The sequence below is a fragment of the Phyllopteryx taeniolatus genome, chromosome 19 (assembly GCF_024500385.1).
Source record: "Phyllopteryx taeniolatus isolate TA_2022b chromosome 19, UOR_Ptae_1.2, whole genome shotgun sequence".
Lineage (NCBI taxonomy): Eukaryota > Metazoa > Chordata > Actinopteri > Syngnathiformes > Syngnathidae > Phyllopteryx > Phyllopteryx taeniolatus.
The window spans coordinates 9,821,812-9,842,230 of record NC_084520.1 but is presented as its reverse complement, the minus strand read 5'-3'; the positions used below and the strand labels follow the sequence as shown (position 1 = coordinate 9,842,230).

At 43.1% G+C, this 20,419-nt stretch overlaps 3 protein-coding genes across 7 annotated transcripts in view; 1 reads left to right on the top strand and 2 right to left on the bottom strand.

The window, feature by feature from the left end:
• Positions 1 to 501: 501 nt before the first annotated feature.
• plekhm1 (pleckstrin homology domain containing, family M (with RUN domain) member 1) lies at positions 502 to 14,734 on the bottom strand. Of its 3 annotated transcripts, none has more exons than XM_061757102.1 (12): positions 14,572 to 14,734; positions 9,920 to 10,009; positions 8,447 to 8,688; positions 7,575 to 8,189; positions 6,108 to 6,402; positions 5,562 to 5,721; positions 4,166 to 5,110; positions 2,613 to 2,758; positions 2,252 to 2,445; positions 2,102 to 2,165; positions 1,745 to 1,902; positions 502 to 1,219 (listed from the first exon to the last, which is right to left on the bottom strand). In XM_061757102.1, exons 2-12 carry the CDS (start codon positions 9,971 to 9,973, stop codon positions 1,111 to 1,113), a joined length of 2,982 nt encoding a protein of 993 aa, XP_061613086.1. In that variant the 5' UTR covers positions 9,974 to 10,009; positions 14,572 to 14,734; the 3' UTR covers positions 502 to 1,110. The 3 variants fall into 3 exon arrangements, with proteins under 3 accessions (XP_061613086.1, XP_061613085.1, XP_061613087.1); XM_061757101.1 differs by lacking the exon at positions 14,572 to 14,734 and adding an exon at positions 11,352 to 11,561; XM_061757103.1 differs by lacking the exons at positions 502 to 1,219; positions 14,572 to 14,734 and adding an exon at positions 11,352 to 11,564 and having other exon boundaries at positions 1,764 to 1,902; positions 2,102 to 2,155.
• ifnphi4 (interferon phi 4) lies at positions 12,687 to 15,643 on the top strand. Its single transcript, XM_061757116.1, has 5 exons — positions 12,687 to 13,804; positions 14,586 to 14,663; positions 14,905 to 15,054; positions 15,278 to 15,358; positions 15,446 to 15,643. Exons 1-5 carry the CDS (start codon positions 13,655 to 13,657, stop codon positions 15,518 to 15,520), a joined length of 534 nt encoding a protein of 177 aa, XP_061613100.1. The 5' UTR covers positions 12,687 to 13,654; the 3' UTR covers positions 15,521 to 15,643.
• Positions 14,613 to 20,419, bottom strand: part of cd79b (CD79b molecule, immunoglobulin-associated beta) — a 15,885-nt gene continuing 10,078 nt past the window's right edge. The window contains exons 2-7 of one of the 3 annotated variants that reach the window (XR_009785764.1): positions 19,580 to 19,627; positions 18,516 to 18,824; positions 17,027 to 17,145; positions 16,715 to 16,774; positions 16,480 to 16,641; positions 14,613 to 14,636 (exon numbers count right to left, since the gene is read on the bottom strand). Coding sequence is in view for 2 of the 3 variants with exons in the window: in XM_061757114.1 (XP_061613098.1) it covers positions 16,546 to 16,641; positions 16,715 to 16,774; positions 17,027 to 17,145; positions 18,516 to 18,824; positions 19,580 to 19,627 (632 nt within the window). In the remaining variant the exon portion in view is untranslated. Of the gene's footprint in view, positions 14,637 to 16,337; positions 16,642 to 16,714; positions 16,775 to 17,026; positions 17,146 to 18,515; positions 18,825 to 19,579; positions 19,628 to 20,419 lie in introns of those variants that run through there. The other 2 variants (XM_061757114.1, XM_061757115.1) reach the window with 2 other exon arrangements.

Sequence of the window (20,419 nt, the reverse complement as noted above, 5' to 3'; positions counted from 1 at the left end):
ATCTTTTATTTGATTATCGCCTTGGGCTTTTAAGTATACTTATAGAATTAGACACAAATTGGGCACTAGAAAGCTGCTTAAATAAAAAAAAAAAAAAAAATTTCCCAATTCCAATATACTGCACAAGCATGCCACCAAGTGGCTTTAAGCAGACAACGTGATGTTATGTCTTAGCAAGTGCTCTGATCTTCCAGCGATGCCACAACATCATTGTTCTTTTTGGCCATGCATGATCTCACCTTTCACCTCCTTGCAGAATTCATCCAATATTTGGGGGAACTAATTCATCTTTGATCTCAATCACATTTAAATCAGTTTTTAAAAAATGCTCATTTAACTCATTCACTGCCAGCCTTCCCAGTTAACATGGATATTTGACTTCTAAAGCGGTCAATGGCAGTGAATATGTTAAACAAGCTCAGTATTTTTGGAGTGGTTGACTCTCAGCATCGGCACACGGTTTCATAACATATAATGTAAAATAAGTCACGCTGAACAGACTGTGACACATAGAACATTTATTTGGCTGTTAATAAATCACACATGTGAGGACATACAGCTGTATGCTCGTCCGTGACTAACTGTGTGAGTGAAGATCAAACACTGTCGAGTGTCAACACTGCGCTTTGTCACACAGCCGTCCAAACGCTGTTAAAAAGAACCAACGTCAGCCCCAATCGGGTAACAGTCGGAGCTCAGTGCAAAGTGATTGGTTGACTTGATTCGCTACATGAGAAAAGTCAGAAAAGCAGCTCGTGTAGTTGGACCAGCCTGAAGAAAAGTCCCGTCGGCGTAAAAAGAAAAACAAAAGTCTTAAGGCACATTTGAACGTGTTACTAATTTCAAGTATCCATCTCATTAGGGTGGTTTTTGCATGGAAAGCCATCAACTTCTCATGTAAGACTAATCGGGCAAGAAGAAGGGGGGGGGGGGGGGGGGGAGAAGGCTCTCATGATGAAGATTGACTGTGGCTGCTCAGGGCAATAAATTAGGATTAGTCCACCTGTCACTTTCGACCATAATAATAATTGCACTTGTGGTAGCATGTTTTTTGTTGTTGTTGGCTGCTCCTCTAAAAGGAGGAACGATGGCGCCCCTTGCTGGCCTCTCTCAGTCCTGCAGGTCCCTCTCCAGATACTTCCTCATCCGCAGGCAGCGAGGACAGCAGCGGCCTGGCGCCATGCAGGTCCGATGGAACACCGCCTTGCACTCCTTGCACCTGCACCACACACACGAGTCAAAGGTCAAGTTATTATTCAAAAGAAGACAAGCCATGTTTTGTTTACCATTTAAAATAGTTCTCATATGTCCTGTGGCATGCTTTCATCAAAATAACCCGAGGAGCAAGGCTTTCAGTGGTGCCTTGCGATACGAGTGATACTAGTCGTCATTTGGCCAAATTTTTTTCTATAACTCGCGAGCGAAAAACTTGAGATACGGTGGCAATTAATAGAATAGAATAGATCTTTCTCACTGTCACAAGAACAAAACCAGAAAATCAGTTCTCTCACAATTTGCAGTTCTGAGGTTATTAAAAAAAAAAAAAAAAAGCACACAATTATCAAAAGACACTTATTTACAGAATATACAATTGTTCACATTTGGGAGAATGATAATTTTACGATATGGTGTTTGGTTATTGCACAGATTATGATCATACAATATGTATAAAAATGAATACATGTCTACTTTCCACAATGCTCCAAGACATTTGTCACACCTGTGGGGAAAGAAGCGGCGTTACCTGGCGGTGCTGTCGAACTGGAAGGGGAAGATGATGTCGTCGCTGTGGCACATCTGGCAGATGAAGCCCCGCTGTGTGCACAGGTCGCAGCTAAACACGTGGCTGCTGGCGAACTGGCACAGCGACGCCAGGTATGAGGTGTACTCCTCCTCGGCGATCTAGAGGAGAAAACTGACATTCAGTGCGGCACACTATTGAAATGTACTTTTGTAAATGTAGTTCAGGTCAAAGTCTCATGAATAAGTCGATTATTTTATACATTTTAGCCAAGCAAGTCCAAAGTCCTGACTTGAGACAAGTCATGTGAATTGAGTCCCTAATATCTGAGAGCCTAAATATCCAACAGTGCGTGCGTACCTCCCGCAGGTCCCTCACACTGTACAGGCTGCTGGACTCCAGCAAGTAGGTTCGCTGCTCCATCCTAGCGGGGATGTACAGTAAATGACATATTTCCCACTTGGCAGCGAACGGTAGGACATCTAAACACACGTACGGCTCAGTACACACCTAGCTTGGAGCATCTTGCAGGCTCTGCTGCGGCAGGTGAGCAGGTAGTCGCCCAGCAGCCGCAGCCGCAGCCGAAGCCTGTGCACGAGAGCCATGGACTCGGAGTGTGTCGGCAAGTTGGGATTGAGCTGGTGCAGGTTCAGCAGAGGCTCCTGCTCCACCTGAGCCAGCAGCCACAGCGCCTTCTTTGACACCTGGACAGGGACACAGACAAGCATAAACACATACGGATGGACACGCACAAAATACAGACACACAAACATGAGACAGACATCCATACATATACATACATCCAGACTCATGCTCATATAGCCACATGAAAATGAGGTAGAGACATGTCACGACAGAGGCGCACACCCACCTCGCGTTTATTGAGGTCCCAGTTGTGCAACATGCGCGAGGGGATGACGGTGGTGTCGCCGCGGTGACAGGAGTCGCAGTAGTACTGGCCAGAAAACTCGCAAAGGCGGGCTCGTCCCAGCGACGGGCCGACGGGCTGGGGGCAGCCTGGACATTCAAATCAATGTAAGGTACAGTCATCCCTCATTTATTGCAGGGTTACATTCCAGACCACCCCCACGATAGACAAGATCTGCAAAGTAGTCCACATATATAAATTTTTATTATTTAGATATATTTGAAAGCTTTATGCATAATACCAATGCAATATGCATGTAATACCTGTAGTATTATTTTTGTCAACTTGGGGTCGCCATCCTCACTTTACAAGGCTGGGCTAGGACTATTAAGGATCATCGAATCAGCAGACGAGAGTTGGCTGGCTGTTCACTGGCTAAACTGTTAGCCACTCTGTGTCGGCGTCGGTTCTGGCAAGCGGCAGGTCGTGTGTGAATGAATGTGTGCTAATGTTAATCGTTTTGTTACCTTTGTTCAATAAAGTGCACCAGTGGCTGTGTCTATCCTTGACCCCCAGAGGACGGATTACAGTTTGTTCTAACTAGTGCTGGTAGGTTATATTAAACTAGATAATGTTTACTTTACTGTAGACATGCAGTTGTGGAACTTAAGACAGATGTGGTTTTCGCATCTTTTATTAAGTGTGAAATGATTTCACACTTTGGAGATTCTCCATCTTTTACACACTCTTTCCTCCTGGCTCGCACTTACCGCTCTGCAGTTAGAGTCCATGTGGAAAAAAATAATCACAGCAAAATACAGCGACGCAGCAAAAAAAAAAAAAAATCAGCATTATTACAGATGTACGATAAAAAAAATCTGTGATACAGTGAAGCTGCAAAAAACGAGGATGACTTTACAGTAAGTGCATGACTAAAGATAGTTTGCAATATATGTATCAGTATTTTAAAAAAGAAGGATATTTAAATAGGAAATTAGTAATTGGTTTTCCAACTTGGCGAAGCAGCAACATACAGCATCCTCACACTTCTGGTGCATTTTTTCAAATCATCTGTAAGGCACTAATTTTTAGTTTGGGGTTTAGTTTTTAAACTATTAATATAGGCAATTATAATAGAAATGTAGTACAGTGGTATCAACAAGTAAGTATTATCAAGCAATACATCTACATTAAGAGACTTTTTTTTTTTTTTTTACATAGGCGAAGAGCCTCGGCTGTTAGCAGAAGGAGTTACGGAAAGTCTTCGCTGCATGTGTATAAACATGCGCACATCCAGTGAATAAAATCTGGATTTGTTTTAAGGGTAATGTTGTAAAATGAGTTTGAAATGATATAAAGTGTTTTGGGTTTGTAGATTTTGGCTTATATTAAGTTAAAGTATGACTATAGGTAATTCAAAATCTTTTTAGGGAGGAATTACAGTACAGTCATCCGAACTCTGTCGCGAATAGCGAAAATCCACAAGTAATTAACACAGCGCTAAAAAGGTTTATTAGGTGAACACTGCTACCTTTCAGACTTTTGTGGTACATTACCTGCACATTTGAAGCTCTGCATGTCCAGTCCTTTCTGCGCGGGCACGTTGCACAGATGCACCAGCAGCGCTCCGTCTTCTTTGAGTCTGTGCTGAACCAGCCTGTACAGGTTTCCACCACCTTTGTGGCCAACTGCACTCGTCTCTTCCCCCTCCTCAGCGCTTTCCAAGTAGGAGTCCAGAGCCCTGCGGATCAAAGCCCTCCAGGAGTGCGCCTCCTCCGCGGTCTCCGCCCGCAGTCGCAGCGTTTCCCTGAGCGTCAGGAGTTTAAAAAAGTTGGGTCCGCCCAGAGCGACGTCGGGGACCACGTCCCGCACTTCCTGAATGCGGAACGTCATCCACAGCAACTTGCTTCCTTCTTGCACACGGAAACCTTTCAAGGTTTCCAGGGAGAGTGAGAATACGAGAGGCATCCACAAGCGAGCGTCAGCGTCCGGGCAACAATACAGCACCGCTTCTTTGATGGCGTCCCTTTCCAAATCCGCCACACGAGTCCAATTGAATTCGAGAAGCGGCGGAGGCGAGGAGCTTCGCTCAGGGCTGCACGAGGTGGAGCACGGGAAAGAAACGCTGCCGTCATCCACGCAGTTCTCGCTGGGCACCTCCAGAATCTCCCACTGCTCGTCTACGCGGGACACGGGCCGGCACTTGTTGACCGCCTCCACGACGCGGTCCAGCCAGTCCTCCGCTTCGTCCCGGTTAGCGGCGCGCAGGTGTAGCCGCTTGCCGGGAAAGGCCAGCTCGAAGCGGCCGTCGGGCGAGGCGAGGCGAGCGTCCTCGCACCGAAGCAGAGAGCAGTTGTCGCAGCACGTGCGCTCCTCGGCGTTGAGGTAGAGGCGGAACTCGAAGGGCGACAGCTCGCAGTAGTGGTCCCGCCACATCCCCATGGCGCCGCGACGCTCCAGGTGGCCGAGCTTTAGTAAGCCTCGGAACGGGTTGGAGATGCCTTGGCGGAGTGGAGGCCAACATGAATGAGAAGTGTGCTGTACTCCGCTTATGGAAAGCGGTACCTTGACTTAAGAGTTTGTTAGTTTCATTTCATAACCAAGCTTGTAACTCAATTCACTCATATATCAAATTACAATACCATTATTTCTAAAGAAGTTGATGCAAGTTCATGTTTGGGGGGGTTGGGGGGGGGGGACATGCTTGATGAAAAACTTTCAAAGTTTGTTTGGTAGGTACCAGGTGAACTAAAGCAAAACTTATTTTGAATGATGTTATTGTATGTTGCCATTTCGTCCCACCCTAAAATCAGCTGATGTAATTCTTAGCCACAGGGGATGGCATCACCCGCCCATCTCACTTACTCAGGTGATGCCCGGAAAGAGAAAACGTATTGCCAAACAGTTGCTCTGGTGTCACGTGAGGTCATGGCATATCAGCAGCTTAGTTACCCATTTGCCGGCGATGCACAACACTTGGTGGCGCCTGTGAGTCTGCAGGAGCAGCAGGAGGAGGAACAGGAGGAGGGGGCGGCGTTTGCTCCTCGTGGTCTGACTCCTCATCCACACGATGCTTGTAGATGTCTTCCTCAGAGATCCAGGAGTGACAGCGCTGAAATACAATAGGCAAAATCTATTATTTTAGTGCATTAGTTTGAGAAAAACACGTTTCATATTAATTAATCTCATTGACTAATTGTTTAATTTATCAATCCATTTTACGAATCGCTTATCCTCATCAGGGTGTGGTGGCGCCTTGCAGTGAATTTCAAACCAGGACTACCGTGACTTGTTCAGACTGTCGGCAACCATGCTGAGCTCATACAGTAGCTAGGTCTCATCAAGCCCTTGACTAAAAACAGCCGTCGCATGATTGTATGACAAAGACAATAGGGGAGGGGTAGAATAAATGTATACGGCACATAAAGCGAGCAGAAGGTAGTCACGCCCTGTCTTGAATCCTGCGAGAGTCAGAAAGGTTTTGAGTTGTTCACTCACCATGAGGGAATCTGACGACAGATTCCTGCAAAGGACACTCTTGCCTCCTTTTTCTCCGTGGTCCAGCTCGGCCTTCTCTGGGACCGTCGGGACGGCAGGCTGCGCAAGGTCAACGTTCTTCTGGTGGGGTAATGGTGGGTCAACGGGCGGCGGTGGTGGCTCTGTGTCTGAGAGAGCGGGACTGGGCGGCTGGTCGCTGTCGGAGAAGTGATCAGCGCCGGTGCTGGAGACAAAGGAGTCTTCGCGCATGGAATCCTGACTGGAGTTGCCGTTCTCCTGCAGCTTGGGAGCCGATCTAAGGAGACAAATTCCCATTTGACTACTTTCCTTTTCATGCTGGCGACTAATGAATCTATTGATTAATTTAGGTTAATCAGGATCATTTATTTAGTTTTAATATTTGTTTTCCTAACTTCCTTGGCTTGAAGCCCATCCCCGCTGACGTGCACACATGCTTCTACTAACAACATCGCTGCGAACAGAAAGGAGCTAGTTTACAAAAGCAGTTAGGTTTGCCAACTTAGCAATTTGGTCACTCAACTCAAGTTGAGGAAACAATGTTAACTAAATAATCACAAGGTGTTTGGCCTTGAGCAGAGCAGCGCTCCAGTGTACCATCATCAATGTAACAATATCAAACATAGGTAAAAAAGTGGACGAAATAGAATACCTTTAAAACAACAGAGCAATCATAGTACTCAAGAGAAAAAGGACACGCTCAGTTGGCATCTCCATACCCACAAAGAGTATAAAAGACAGTGGATTGCCCTAAAGAAATCAGTTTTCCCTCCAGGAAACTTGGGTCATTGAACTCTACAAGGGAATAAATGCTCTTTGGACTTAACTTTGCCAGATTCCAGCGTTTATTTTTGAACTGAAGAGATTTCACTGAAAAGACAATTTTTTAACACCCAAAAACTTTGGTCTTTCAGACAGCGAGGCTCGGCCTTAAGCTGGCCATTGACTGGGTTACGAAATAATGAAAAAAGCTAGAAACAAACTTTTTTCTGGTGAAAGAATAGCATCTACTCTTTCTTTTACTAGTTTCAGTGCTTATATTGTGACAGCACACAATATTCTGTGGATCTTGAAAGATCAGTCAAAATGCTCTCAAATGGCTGGCAACAGGGAACTCTGTTTGGAAAACGACTGGCAGTTTAGAGGTTAAGTTAAGAAGTTGAGAACAAAAATGTTTTGTGTTCTATTCTTTACCTTCCATTTCCAACCAGATCTCAAAATTTTAAGAAAATCTGAGAGATAACGGGCAAATTCTTGGTTGATTTAACATAGAACGACCCTTTAGTTCAGTGATTGTAGGCAAAGCTCTTCCACTAGATTGTAATTCACCTGTGTACCCACTTTTTGTGACATTTTGGTTTGGTGCTGTGAGATTTTTTTCTAATGTAGAATATGTGCCTTGGCTCAAAGTTTGAGAAACGCTGCTTTAGTAAATGACATTATACTTACTCTTTCAGGGGCGTCTTGGTGCTGCCGCTGAGGTCGCAGGAGGACCATTGCTCCCCCGCGGGGCTGCGGGGGTCCTGCCCCTGGAGGAGGCTGTCTGAGCTCAAGCTGGAGGAGAGCTGGGAGGAGCTTGTGGTGTCGAGGCTCAGAGTGGACGAGTTGAGCGCTCCGGCGCCCCCGCCGGAGGTCCTCCCAAGCGGGGGCCCCGGATCGGAAGTCCCCGACAACTGTGACACCGTATCCCACGAGTCTTGGCACACAGGCTGATTCCCTCGACCGTTGAGGGGCGGGTCCGGAGTGTCGGCCGGCCACGGGGCACAGAGTCCGGCGAGGCTGAGCGGCGTGGTGGTCCACTGGTTGAGGACGGCAGACTTGTACGAGAGGTTGAATGTGAGTGAGGCCAGGCCTTGCAAGTAGCTGAGCAGCACCTCCCGCTCCTCGCCGTTGAGCAGCAGAGCGCCGGGCTGATAGTGCGCCCGCAGCTTGGAGCTCTCCCGGAACAGCGACAGCAGATAGCACTCCAGCAGGCCGTGGTTGAGGGCCAGACGCAGCCACGCACGGCACCTTCCCACGTCCGTGCCCACGAAGTTGATCTTCTCCAGCTCCGTGATCACGTCGCTGCAAAATGGATGGAGAGGACAAACACGTCTTTACTAAATAAATAGAAATAGGACTTGATGAAAATACAACTTTTTATCGGGGGGGGGGCTAAATTATTAACTAAAGCTATCTAAAAAATGAGAATTTTTATCTAGAAAAAAATCGTTTTCATCTCAAAGAAAGATGCCATTTTATATTGAAATAATACACCTTGTAATCTACAGTATTGCATAATACTCACAGCACAAAGCAAAGGTGCTGGTGGTGGGACTTACCGGTGGGTGACGGTCTTAAGGAGGCTCCAGAAGAAGGGCTGCGGGAGAGGTCCGCGATCACCCTTCCTGCTACGGCCCCCGGCCTCGCAGCGGATGTACTTGCCCTTGATGCCGTGGATGAAGATGGCCTCCAGCGCGCAGCAAAGTAAGTTGGCGTCACAGTCTTCGCTGGTGACCACCGCATCCGATGTCACGTAGCGCCTCTGCAGGGCTTTGAGCGACTGCGCCAGCTTCTCTTTGATCTGCGTGTCGGTGAGACAGGAAGAAACGTTACAGCCACTTCCTCTTTGTTTATTTTTATTTTTTTCCAAAGGAAAAACATGTGCTTCTTCTTTGCAAACTGACGAATGACTTTGAGAGGAGACGCACATGCGTGAGCAAAAGTGGTGCTCAAGACCACTCAAAACATGCTGGAGGGGAATCAATGGCCTTGTGCTTATTATGCAACATTGTGGCTCCAGTGGCTACGGTCACATGATGCCGAGAAAGAACGTGAACACATGATCAATGCAGGGCAGTTAAAGACAACTCTGTAATTATGTCATGTTGCTCACTCCCAAAAAAAAAGAGCTGTTAGCTGGATGATGCAGGCTTAAAATAAAATCACAAAAATCTGATTTCTGAATTTAATATGTTATAGAAAACGCAAATGACTGCAAATACTCAAAACAAGTTTTTCTTTTAGTTTTTTCACATTCTGGGATTTGCTTTCATTCTGCTGATACCAAACAAGCTATGAAATGTTTTTTCCCCAGTATTGACTTGCATCTACTTCCACAGAAATAATTTAAAAAGCTTTAATATGATTGTAATTGTACTATATCACATTAATTTGACAATCCTGCATGAATAAAGCCCTTTTTTTTTTAGAACAAAGTGTATTTTCTATAATAAAAGGCAGAATATTACAAGAATCAAGTTTTATTTTTTACCCCCACTTGTTAAAATATGACATTCTTCCCCATATTAAATTTTAACTTTGACATCATAGCATTACACCATTATCTTGGGAAAACATAACTTTCTTCTCATAAGATTTCTTCTTTTTTTTTTTTTTTTTTTTTTACAATAAGCAACTTTTGAATTCACGTGGTACACGTGGTAGCGTTAGGATTAGGGTGCTGGGAAAAAGTTATCGCCTGTAAGTGCTCCCCGAGTCCAGACAGTTTCAGAACCCCTGCTCCAGAGACCCAACTTTTGGAACATAAACAATTCAAAAACCTTTTTTTTTTTTTTTAATGTTCCCTTTAAATGACACAATAACTACATCTCATTGCTAAAATTAAAGACTCCTCTTCTAATAGTGTGTCTATTCCTACCTCTTTAAAAGACAGATTACCTGTTAAACTAATCCCAATTACACGAACAACAAAACGGATGGGAAGGCAAGAGAGCCAGGCGCTGTCACAATTTTTGTGGTTTCAACTGCGAGAACTGTCATTGGAAAGGAGCGTGGCATTGACAGAGACTAACCTGTTTGACATGTTTAGCCTCCTGTGGTGCATCCGGCGTTTGTGTGGCTAACATGGCGCCTCCGCGGTGCTTCTATTCCTGCATGGCACGCTACAATGAAAGATCACATGCATGCACACACACAGTCATGACACCTCAGTCCAAACCGCTCCAGTGACTCTCTCAGGACGGAAAACTGTGATTGACAAACAGATAGCTTCTCCTTCCTCACTGGTATTGTGCCAGTGAGCTACTCGTACCTTTTCCATCGAGAGTCACTTTTTGGAACATTTTCTTAAACCTCCCCGTTTCTCAGGAACAGCAATTTGACCCAGGCAAGGATTGTTAAATTACCTGAAAAAGTGTCATTTCCATTTCACTACGGTTGGGTAATTAACACATTTTTTTAGGTTATTTGACAGGATGATATATTTTATTTTTATTTCATTGATTTTTTGCAGCTTCAGTAGTTAATAGCTCATCCCTGCTGATGTGAACTGCTTGCACGAACAACATGGCTGTGAATAGAGAGGAGCTAGTTTACTAAATCAGTCAGTGTTGCCAATTTAGCGACTTTTCCGACCCCTCTAGCAACTACTACTCAAAAATGCAACTGCAGACTTTAATTCCAGCTAAGAAACGAGTGCAACCACCTTCACATTGTATTCCATATGACAAGAAATGAGCTAGATGATCTAGAGCTCGGTGAAAGGCAATTAGAGGGTGAATCGTGCTGAAAATCGGCAAAGGCTAATCTATACATTGTAAAAGAGCAGTGATTTATCAACATGTTGACCAGAGGTATGTGCTTCTTAATATTGCTGAGGTTATCTGTCTCACCCGCAATTAATGTGTGTGTGTGTGTGTGGGGGGGGGGGGGGGGGGTACTCGTAACCAGTTCTCTCTGGAACAGCAATTATGTCCTTCCGGGTATGTTTAACCCCGACAAGGGTCGTTTATTGATCCACACGTGTCATAAATGCGGAAGGGGGGATCACAATGCACATCCATTACTAACCATTTCACTGCAACTATACTAATGAACCACGAAGTATTTATTTAACTTTCCAATGGGTCAATTTGCCTTGCAGCATATCGGGGGGGGGGGGGGGGGGGAAGCACTTTAGCTCACGTGACAAGCTGATTAAAGCCCCAGCGAAGCAGAAGAGTCCAAATCACTCGCTGACATGATCCACTCGAGATAAGGCCTCTCGTAATCACAATCATTTGACATTTTAGAAAGAATTCCAACACCCAAACCAGTTCGTTAAGCTTAGTTTACGTCTACTTCCTGTAACGTCTAGTAGCTTGTTACTCATTTTAGCCGCTGACGACAAACAAAAGTTAAAATATTAGAACACAAAAACACACCCACACACTTAAAGTGCTCACAGTAACGTTAATAATACCGATTTTAAACTAGCCGAGAAGCTACTTGTCAGAGCTAGCTTACCGAGCTGCCGACTTGACTTTCCATTTAGGTCTAAAGACAGTCAAAAAGTGCACAGCAAGCAAGAGGACGCCGGGTTAAGTCAGTCCGTACACGTTCCTGCCATCGTCCCACGCCCGGAAACTTTTCAAAAAGGAATTAAATGAACACCGACAGTCGAGGCTTGTTTACTCGAGACGGGAACTGAGTGTACTGTACGAGTGAGCGGAGAGGTGCATCATGGGAAAAGCTGATGGTATATTTAATGTCCGTTGGATTTTTCTGAATCGCTGGAACTCCAGCTGGAAAATGTCCCTCGTATTTTCTTCCATCGCGTTTAAAAATCAACTATATGATTAAACTTTCAACTTAATTGAATTATACGGCTAAAACACGCACATTTATACCAAGTGAAAAAATGTGTCTTATATTTTTGGAGTAATAAAGAGAATTACGAGTATCCACAAATGTAACGCGGCGTTAGCGGCTTAACACGTGAACCAGAGTGAATGTACGTTCATAACGATTCAGAATCAGAATTATTTGCCAAGTATGTCGAAAACACAAGGAATTTGTCTCCGGTATTTGGAACCGCTCTAGTACAAAAACAGACAGCCATTTGACAGAAAATACTTTGGAGCAAAAAAACAAAACAAACAAACAAACAAAAACACAGTATGGAGAGTCACCGAGCAATGAAAGGTTCAGGGTAATGTGGTTATGCCAACACATTATTTTTGGTTTTGGACAATAATTGAATGTTGTTAAACTACTATATTCCCAGTTTAAACATGCTTCTCGTTTTTATTGCATCACCTTTACATATATATTTAAAAATATATATATTTGATTCGGACTCTAAATTGCCCGTAGGCATGACTGTGAGTGCGAATGGTTGTTTGTTCCTATGTGCCCTGCGATTGGCTGGCAACCAGTTCAGGGTGTACCCCGCCTCCTGCCCGATGACAGCTGGGATAGGCTCCAGCACGCCCGCGACCCTAGTGAGAGGAGCAACTCAGAAAATGGATGGATGGATATTTGATTCGTATCACGACCTACTGGATTATCTTGATAAAACATGCAAAGCAACATCGAATGCGAAAGAGTCTTAAAGAACCTTATTTTTGTGTGCGTAAAATTTATGTGCGTATGCAAATGCAGCTCCGGCGAATCTGTCATGTGACCACTTGTTTTTGGCGGTTCATTTTACTTATACACACACACACACACACACACATATATATATATATATATATATATATATATATATATAAACAAACAACTTCATTTTTGTAGTTAAAATATACTTTTTGTGAAATTTGTAATAGAGTAATGCGTACTTGACAATCTGAGTTCAAGAAATGGTTGGGCAGTGATTGTCTTCACTTTTTAAATTTTAAGGCAATGAGTTACCTGAATTTTTTCCAAGTCTATTTATTTAGTTTACAGTCTACTGAGCAAGCTGAGTTAAATGAGAAGTAGAAAAAGCAGAATCTATACTTATCCAGTGTTTACAGTGTACTTATCAAGCGCGCTGTTAAATCAATGGTTGGCGAATGATTGTCATGACTTAGAAATTTTGAGGGAACGAGTTACCTGAGTTATTTTTTTTTTTTTCACGTAAACTCTACTTACAGTGCACACCTATTAAGTGCACGACTAGCAAACGAATCGCTACTTCTTCACCCCGAATGGGAAGGTATTATTATGTATAACGCATCAGTGTCATTAGTCACCTCGGTCGATAACAAATCCTACTTTGCACAAATATTACTTCAGCATAATTAGACTATTTTACTAGCAAAGTCAAACATGTTCATTTTATTTCTTTCCTGTTTAGATTGGATTCCAATTTCTTTTAAACCCCACACAATGCTGCTTTAAACAAAAACGTGTGTGTTTTAAAACTTCCTCGGCGAGTTAACGCCATTCCGATTCTGAATCTGAATGTAAGACATTTTTTTTCCCTGAGACGTCATCGGGAATCACTTTCGTCCTATTAACGGGGAACTCCCTTTGTGCTATCAGCCTACTACTATACTGCAAGTAATTTGACGCGCCGACAGCCATAATAACCCATTAAAAAATAAAAACCTAACAATTATTAATAGGAATGAAAACTCCCAATACGGATCACAAGGCTTCAAACGTGACATATGACTTTTTATGAACGAAATCAAATTTCAATCCGAATTCGGTGACGTCACTCGAAAAGCGAAATTCCTCCAAGTCTGATTCGTCCCGCAGCAGGTGCACATATAAAGAAAGTCATAAAAATTGCGCGGCAGACGGCAAAGTACAAAGTCGACACCTTACGAGCCAAGACGATGGTAATAAATCAAACTATTGCTCAGATAATCGTCGCCTTCCTGTTCCGGAGCGCAATGAGCAACGTCGCTGATGTCTCGGGATGCCCGTGGATTAAAAACGAATATAACAGATATTATGACCAAGCCCTGAAGTTACTGAAAGAAATGGTAAGCTCAATTATGAGTGACGAAGGAACTTTGTTCAAAAAGAAAACATGTCTTATTATTGTTATTTTTATTGTGATGTAATTAGTCGCGTTTTTTTTTTTTTTTATTATTGACATTATTTTATCATTTAAAAATAATAGTATCAGAATTTCTGACGGGAAATTGAAAGAATGTTCTGGAACAAACTCGTCTTACTTTATAGCGACACTTTTCAAGCCCATTTGAAGAAATAGTTTTTTTTTCTAGGTTAATGTGCGATAATACTGTATTAAATTATTATTATTATTATTATGATACTTTTTACATTATAGGGTTTTTAAACTTCTCCAGTGTTTTTGTCGATGGCTTCGCACACCTCCGAAATTCAGGCAAACTCGCCCAACACGTCGAAATAAAACCCAGTCGGTTGCAGATGTATCATGAAATAGTCACGTAGAACGCTGCTTCTTTTTTGTTTTTTTGTTTTTTGTCTTTATTGCAACCAAGTGCTTCTCAACCTTTTCAAAGCACAAGCTAAAAAGTGTGTGTTTGAAGTGTTAAGTCTGGCCGTGGTTTAAAAGTGGCTCTGGATCATCACCCACCCAAGCGGTGGTGATTATTCTGTAAATTGTGACGTCATTGAAACATCGAGAATGCTTGTTTAATTTCACACGTGATGGTTGGGCAAACACTGAAGAGAATCAACTCTCTGGATACAAACGTTCAAAACTATTTTCCATAAAATGCCCCCTTTAAGAACATTCTTGTGATTGTTGGTGAAGACTTACTGTTTTGTGTGCAGGCTGGTAACAACGCGGAGGATCTCAAGAGCCCGGTGGTCTTCCCTGGCAACCTGTACGAGCGAGCCGCCAACAAGTCGGTGAGTCATCCCTTTGAAACGTCGACAACAAATCTGTCTATCCATTCCCTAAAGAGCTGGAGCCTAAAGTTGTTGATGAAACAAATCTCACTGATAATCAAACAATGAAATTCTGTCAAGAGGGTGATTTTGATGTTTGAAGTCGTCCGCCCATTTTTGATGGGACCGCCCTCCTCTCTCCTCTCTCCTCCCTCCTCCCTCCTCCCTCCTCCCTCCTCCCCCTTCCCCTCCAAATCGACAGGCATTTTCCCGTCTCAGTTTCGAGGTGCAGGTCCTGCGAGAGGTTGCCAACCTCTTTGACAATGACCACGCATCTTCGGTGTTGGACAGGACGACGCTGGACCACTTTCTCAACATTATCCACCAGCAGAAAGACGGCCTGCAGACTTGTGTAAGGTTTACACACGCCATTACTCTCTCTCGCTCACACTCACTCAGTCTGACTCCACCCAATTGCATCATAATTATACACTAAAACACACGCTCACTCTAGCTCACGCACACACGCGCGCACACACACACACACACTCTCTCTCTCATTAACACATGCTCACAGGCAAACACACAGAATTACATTTCACATTTGTACCTAAGGTTATTATTTGTATATTTAGATGAACAACAAGAAGCCACGCTGGAGCAACAAACTGGCGAATTATTTCAAGAGACTTTCAATGGAGGTTCGAGATCAAAAGGTGAGTTTATAGTGAATTTAGAGAATAGCTAGTGGATCTACATGTACATGTATGAATGCTAACATAGTTGTCGTGCGGTGTCTGCAGGAGGCCTGGGAGATGATCATACGTGAAGCCAAAATGCACATTTTCCAAGCAGGCCTGCTGACTCCAACCAAGTGAAAACAAACAAACAAACGGAAAAGAAATATAAAAAAAAAAAATCTATTTATGTATTTATTGTTGAGATTTTTTAAAGATATTTAATATTTAAAGAACAATATATTTGAAAATGTAAATACGAAGATATGTAAAAAAACAACAACAACTAATAAATAATATGAATGGATCTCTGTTGTTTTTGTTGGGTCACACAAGATATACACACGAAAGACGAGCATTATTTTGAGAACAGACTACAATAGAATACAATAAGCCTCAATGGGGGTCGTCAGGTTTTTAAAGCAATGAATGCATAGCAACAGCTCATAAGACAATTAAAATCACTACTTTCTGTGTCATTAAAACACAAAATAAAAAAATGTGTAATAAATACAACAACAAAAATTCAGCAATAATGTATATCACAATACTAAAATAAATGTTCTTTTTACAGTGTGTATTACTGTATTTATTTTATTTTTAATGATAATTTTTTTTAACATTGTGTAGATAACACCATTAAATGTATATATATAATGCAATAAATGTTGGGATATATGTTTGATTAATTATATTATCAGTTTGAATTATATATTTTTTAATACTAGCAGGTGGATCGCAGCACACATTGTCAGTATTATTAACGATGTACTGTATTTTGTTATTGCAGTACATATACTATAATTGTATTAAAATTTCTGTGTATAATTTAGGATTTTTTTTGGATAGCAGAATGATAAATATTGTGGTTTTATAACAAGAACACAGCACAATTAAATGGACTCGCACGCGCACACAGTCTCACTCACTCACTCGAAAAATTGAAAATAATAGTGACTCCCTTTCCTTTTTTTAATCAAAACAAGTCAAAGAAATACCATAGGACAGCAAAGAACGGCAACATGTGCAACAGCAACATGCCGTTGGACGTGACGTCAATGCCGCGCTACAAGGAGCGGGAAAAGCTTCAACTCACGCACCGTACGCCTAAAAGCGATAGCATGGCCATGGAGGATAGTGCACACACAACAATCGTCGGTGTGACGTCACTCCCACGGGGCCTCGGCGCCATCACCGGCCTCTGCGTACACCGCCAGCTCCTCGTACAAGTCCCCTCCTTCGTACCCCTCGATGGTCAGGCCCTGCACACGCGCACACACGCACTGCATCACGTTGTAATGTGTGCAGCCCACCTAATGTGGTGGCCTAACTCACCTCGTAGATGTGCTCGAGTTCGGGCTCCTCGTAGATGCTCTCTCTCCTTTTCAATTTCAACTATTGTCAGCCAAAAAAAAAAAAAAGGAACGTGAGAAAGATCGTTTCTTCACATCCCCATTTTCAGGGTGAAGCCTCCAAATGATTAGCGGTGCACATTGTAGTCCAAACTAAATTGTGTACATTCTCAGTTGCTGTTTCGATGACTGGGACATTTTATTTATTTATTTTTTAACCCAAAAAAATATATATACATTGATGCAATGAGCTAACGCCCAATAGTGACGTGCTCTCATTTGCTTGTCTTCTCACCATTTTGCGATTGCGTTGAAGTAAAAGCGCCACGATGACGGCCAGCATCAGACCTTGAAGGAGCAAGAGGGCGTCCTTCATGTTGCTGCGGTGCACCGCCTGTGCTCGGTTGACGGGCCCTGTTGGGGGTAATTTAAAAGGTGACAGGTTCAATTCAAATAATTACCAAAAACACAAGACCGAGATGAATTATTTCAGAAATCTTCCAATGTTTATCGGGAACAATTCGATTAAAAAACAAACAGAAATCTTTGAGGAGAGGAGAAAAATTTTTGTGGCAAGTAATGGCTGCGTCCTCCATGTGACAGCAATCTCCAGTACTTATACGTCCGCGTTTTGTGGACTAGAGGGTGGCAAGACCCTTTTCTAGTGAAGAAAAACATGTCAGCCACATGTCAAATGAGAAAAAAAAGCTGCAGCAACCTGTGGCAAGTACTGGCTGTGTCCTACACAAGACAGCAATCTCCCGTATGCTGTACATCTGGGCTATGTGGCCCACAGGGTGGCAAGTTGCAAGAACGTTTTCTTGTGAAGAGAAAAAAAATCCAGCCCAAACAAGAAAATCGCTGCAGGAACTTGTGGCAAGTACGAGCTGTGTCGTGCTGTAGAAAACAATCTCCCGCAAAACCAAAAATGATAGAAAAGGCCTAGTTTCCATTGAACTTGTGTACTATGATCACAAACATGAACCACTTAATTCTTAGAGCTTTATAAATTTCGAGGAGATTGTTGTCACGTGGCGGCACGGTGGGCGACTGGTTAGAGCGTCAGCCTCACAGTTATGATGACGCGGGTTCAATCCCCGGCCCTGCCTGTGTGGAGTTTGCATGTTCTCCCCGTGCCTGCGTGGGTTTTATCCGGGCACTCCGGTTTCCGCCCACATCCCCAAAACATGCATGAATTGGAGACTCTAAACTGCCCGTAGGTGTGACTGTGAGTGCGAATGGTTGTTTGTTTGTATGTGGCCTGCGATTGGCTAGCAACCAGTTCAGGGTGTACCCCGCCTCCTGCCCGATGACAGCTGGGATAGGCTCCAGCACGCCCGCGACCCTAGTGAGGAGAAGCGACTCAGAAAATGGATGGATGGATGGATGTTGTCACATGTAGTACAACCCAAAACAAAGTCCTTATGAAGAAAACAGGACACCTGATTTAGATTATATTTTAGCAACAGGCTTTTTCTTTTAACCTTATGAAGCTCTAAAATCCAAATTTGATTTTGTGGGAAAAACTACAAAAGGTCAATGGAAAGTTTTTTTCAAGATGGGAGATTATAGTTATAGCTAGTCATTATAGTTTCAGGCTGGGATGTTTCCTCTTTGCACGCAAAGGCTACCATCGTTCCACATCACAGACATATGAAGATCATGGGAGATTGCTGTCACATGTAGGACACTTCTATTTTAATTGTTGATGGTACGGTTCACAATAAAGGTGGGGAAACTTTTTTCATCCCCAAAAATTGCCACTGTATGGCTTTGGAACATACTGGCCACTTGGAGTTGCGTGCCGGGCCCCCACGTTTCGTTGATGCGGCAGAAGTAGACGCCGCTGTCTTCGGGGCTCAAATCGTACAGGATGAGGAAGGCATTGAGTGTGACATCTTTGTCGCGAGTCACGACGCCTTCCAGCAGGCGTCTCTGAGCGGCGTCCTGGTTGTATCGGGCGGCCTTGTACCAGTGCGCTTCGACCGGCAGGTGCTGGTGGGAGGTCGCGCAGTAGAATGTGACGAACCGGCCGGGCCTCACGCCATAGAAGCGCGGCTTCTGGGTGATGGCGAGTTCGCGGCTCACAGTGGCTGAGTGGACGAAAGTCAAATGATTAAAAGTCAACTTTTTGCAACTAATAAAACCAAATAGTCCCTGATTCCTTTCACTCAGTCAGCGTGCTTTACTCACCTTGCCGCAACTTGGGTTTCTAATTACAGCTAAGTACTGCCCTTATTACTTTATAAGGATCGACAGAGTCTATAAAAATCCTTAATGTGAAATAGTCAAATCATTTAAAAGGAGGAAAAAGGAGCTGCGGGAATTTCTGGCAAATACTGTCTGTCTCCTCTATGTGACAGCTACTGTTAGATAAATTGTAGAAGTTATCATTTATTTGCTTAGCTTGCATTAGTATAATGGACAATTTTAGATGTCTCGCCTTCAAAAAGAAGACTCAGCATCATCCGATGGAAGGGCGCCTGGACCAAGGACGTGATCGGATGTGGTCGGGTCGTGACAGGTGTTGGTTCAATATTATGTGTTGTGTCTTATTGTTTAGAATACTATGTCTGGGAAAAACCCTCTTATTATCAAATATTTTGTGTTGTGTCTTATTGCTTAGAACATTATGATTTGTAAATCCCTCCTATTTCAAATAAAAGCAGGAGCGAGGGGGGGGATTGTTTAGAGCGTGTTGAGAGACTGTGATCTGAACAATCTCCCATACGCCCTCCTCATGAGAAAAAGAAACCAGCGTCTTCATTCCTTTTGTGTCTATTTTTTATAATGTTGGGTAAGATAAATCCAACATTAAATTGGTCCTTCGAGCCGGATGTCAACACACCCGAGGATTCCAGTTGTGGAGCCGACTTGATAATACCATCTGTTGGTGCTGTGGAAACAAAGGCCACATTGCACGTGAATGCCCTAAAAAAGAAAAAAAGAAAAAGAAAAGAGAATACGGACAAACTACTGCATGACTAGGCCAGCCTGCTTCCCAACTCAACAAATCCTCTTGTGTAAACATTACAGAGAATGAGGAGGTGGATTTCAATTTACAGGACATTCTGAGTTTGGACACTGAAAAACCTGAAATAACCTTGTAGAATGCCCATTTTCGAAGTCCCGGAGTGCCCTGTGAATTTGTTGGGAAGAGACGGCTTATTCCAACTAGGACTTGTACTCAAATATGAATTAAACATAAATTAAAAAGAGAGGACCTTGATGTAACACTGGAAAACAGAGAAAGTACATTCTATTACACAATCGATATCCCAGACAAACCACAGTTAAACGTGGGAAAGGCTGTTGTCTGCAGCCTTGGAGCTTATCACAAAAATAGAAGATAAAAAAGAATGTGATGAGCTGCAGTAATACAGAGAGCAGCATGCGTACCAATCCCACGCACATTGTTAAATTCATTAAGACCAGACGCTACTGTGTTTACAGTAGTAGACATAAGTAATGCATTCTTTACAGTACCAATAGAAAATAACAGTCAATTTTGGTTTGCATTCACATTTGAGAAAACAAAAATATATATATATACTTTTACTAGATTACCGCAAGGTTACTGTGAAAGTCTAACTAATTATTCACAAGTTATGACAACACGCATGTCTTCTGGCATCTACAGATGGAGAGACATGCAAGGATTCATTGACTTTACTGCATCATCTAACAG

Coding starts and splice junctions, on each gene's coding strand:
- plekhm1 (XM_061757102.1), bottom strand. CDS start 9,973: ATGTTAGCCACACAAACGCCGGATGCACCACAGGAGGCTAAACATGTC. Junction 2,446..2,612: donor GGGACCTCAATAAACGCGAG/GTGGGTGTGCGC, acceptor GTCCCTGTCCAG/GTGTCAAAGAAGGCGCTGTG. Junction 2,166..2,251: donor TGCAAGATGCTCCAAGCTAG/GTGTGTACTGAG, acceptor CATCCCCGCTAG/GATGGAGCAGCGAACCTACT.
- ifnphi4 (XM_061757116.1), top strand. CDS start 13,655: ATGGTAATAAATCAAACTATTGCTCAGATAATCGTCGCCTTCCTGTTC. Junction 13,805..14,585: donor TGAAGTTACTGAAAGAAATG/GTAAGCTCAATT, acceptor TTTTGTGTGCAG/GCTGGTAACAACGCGGAGGA. Junction 15,359..15,445: donor TGGAGGTTCGAGATCAAAAG/GTGAGTTTATAG, acceptor CGGTGTCTGCAG/GAGGCCTGGGAGATGATCAT.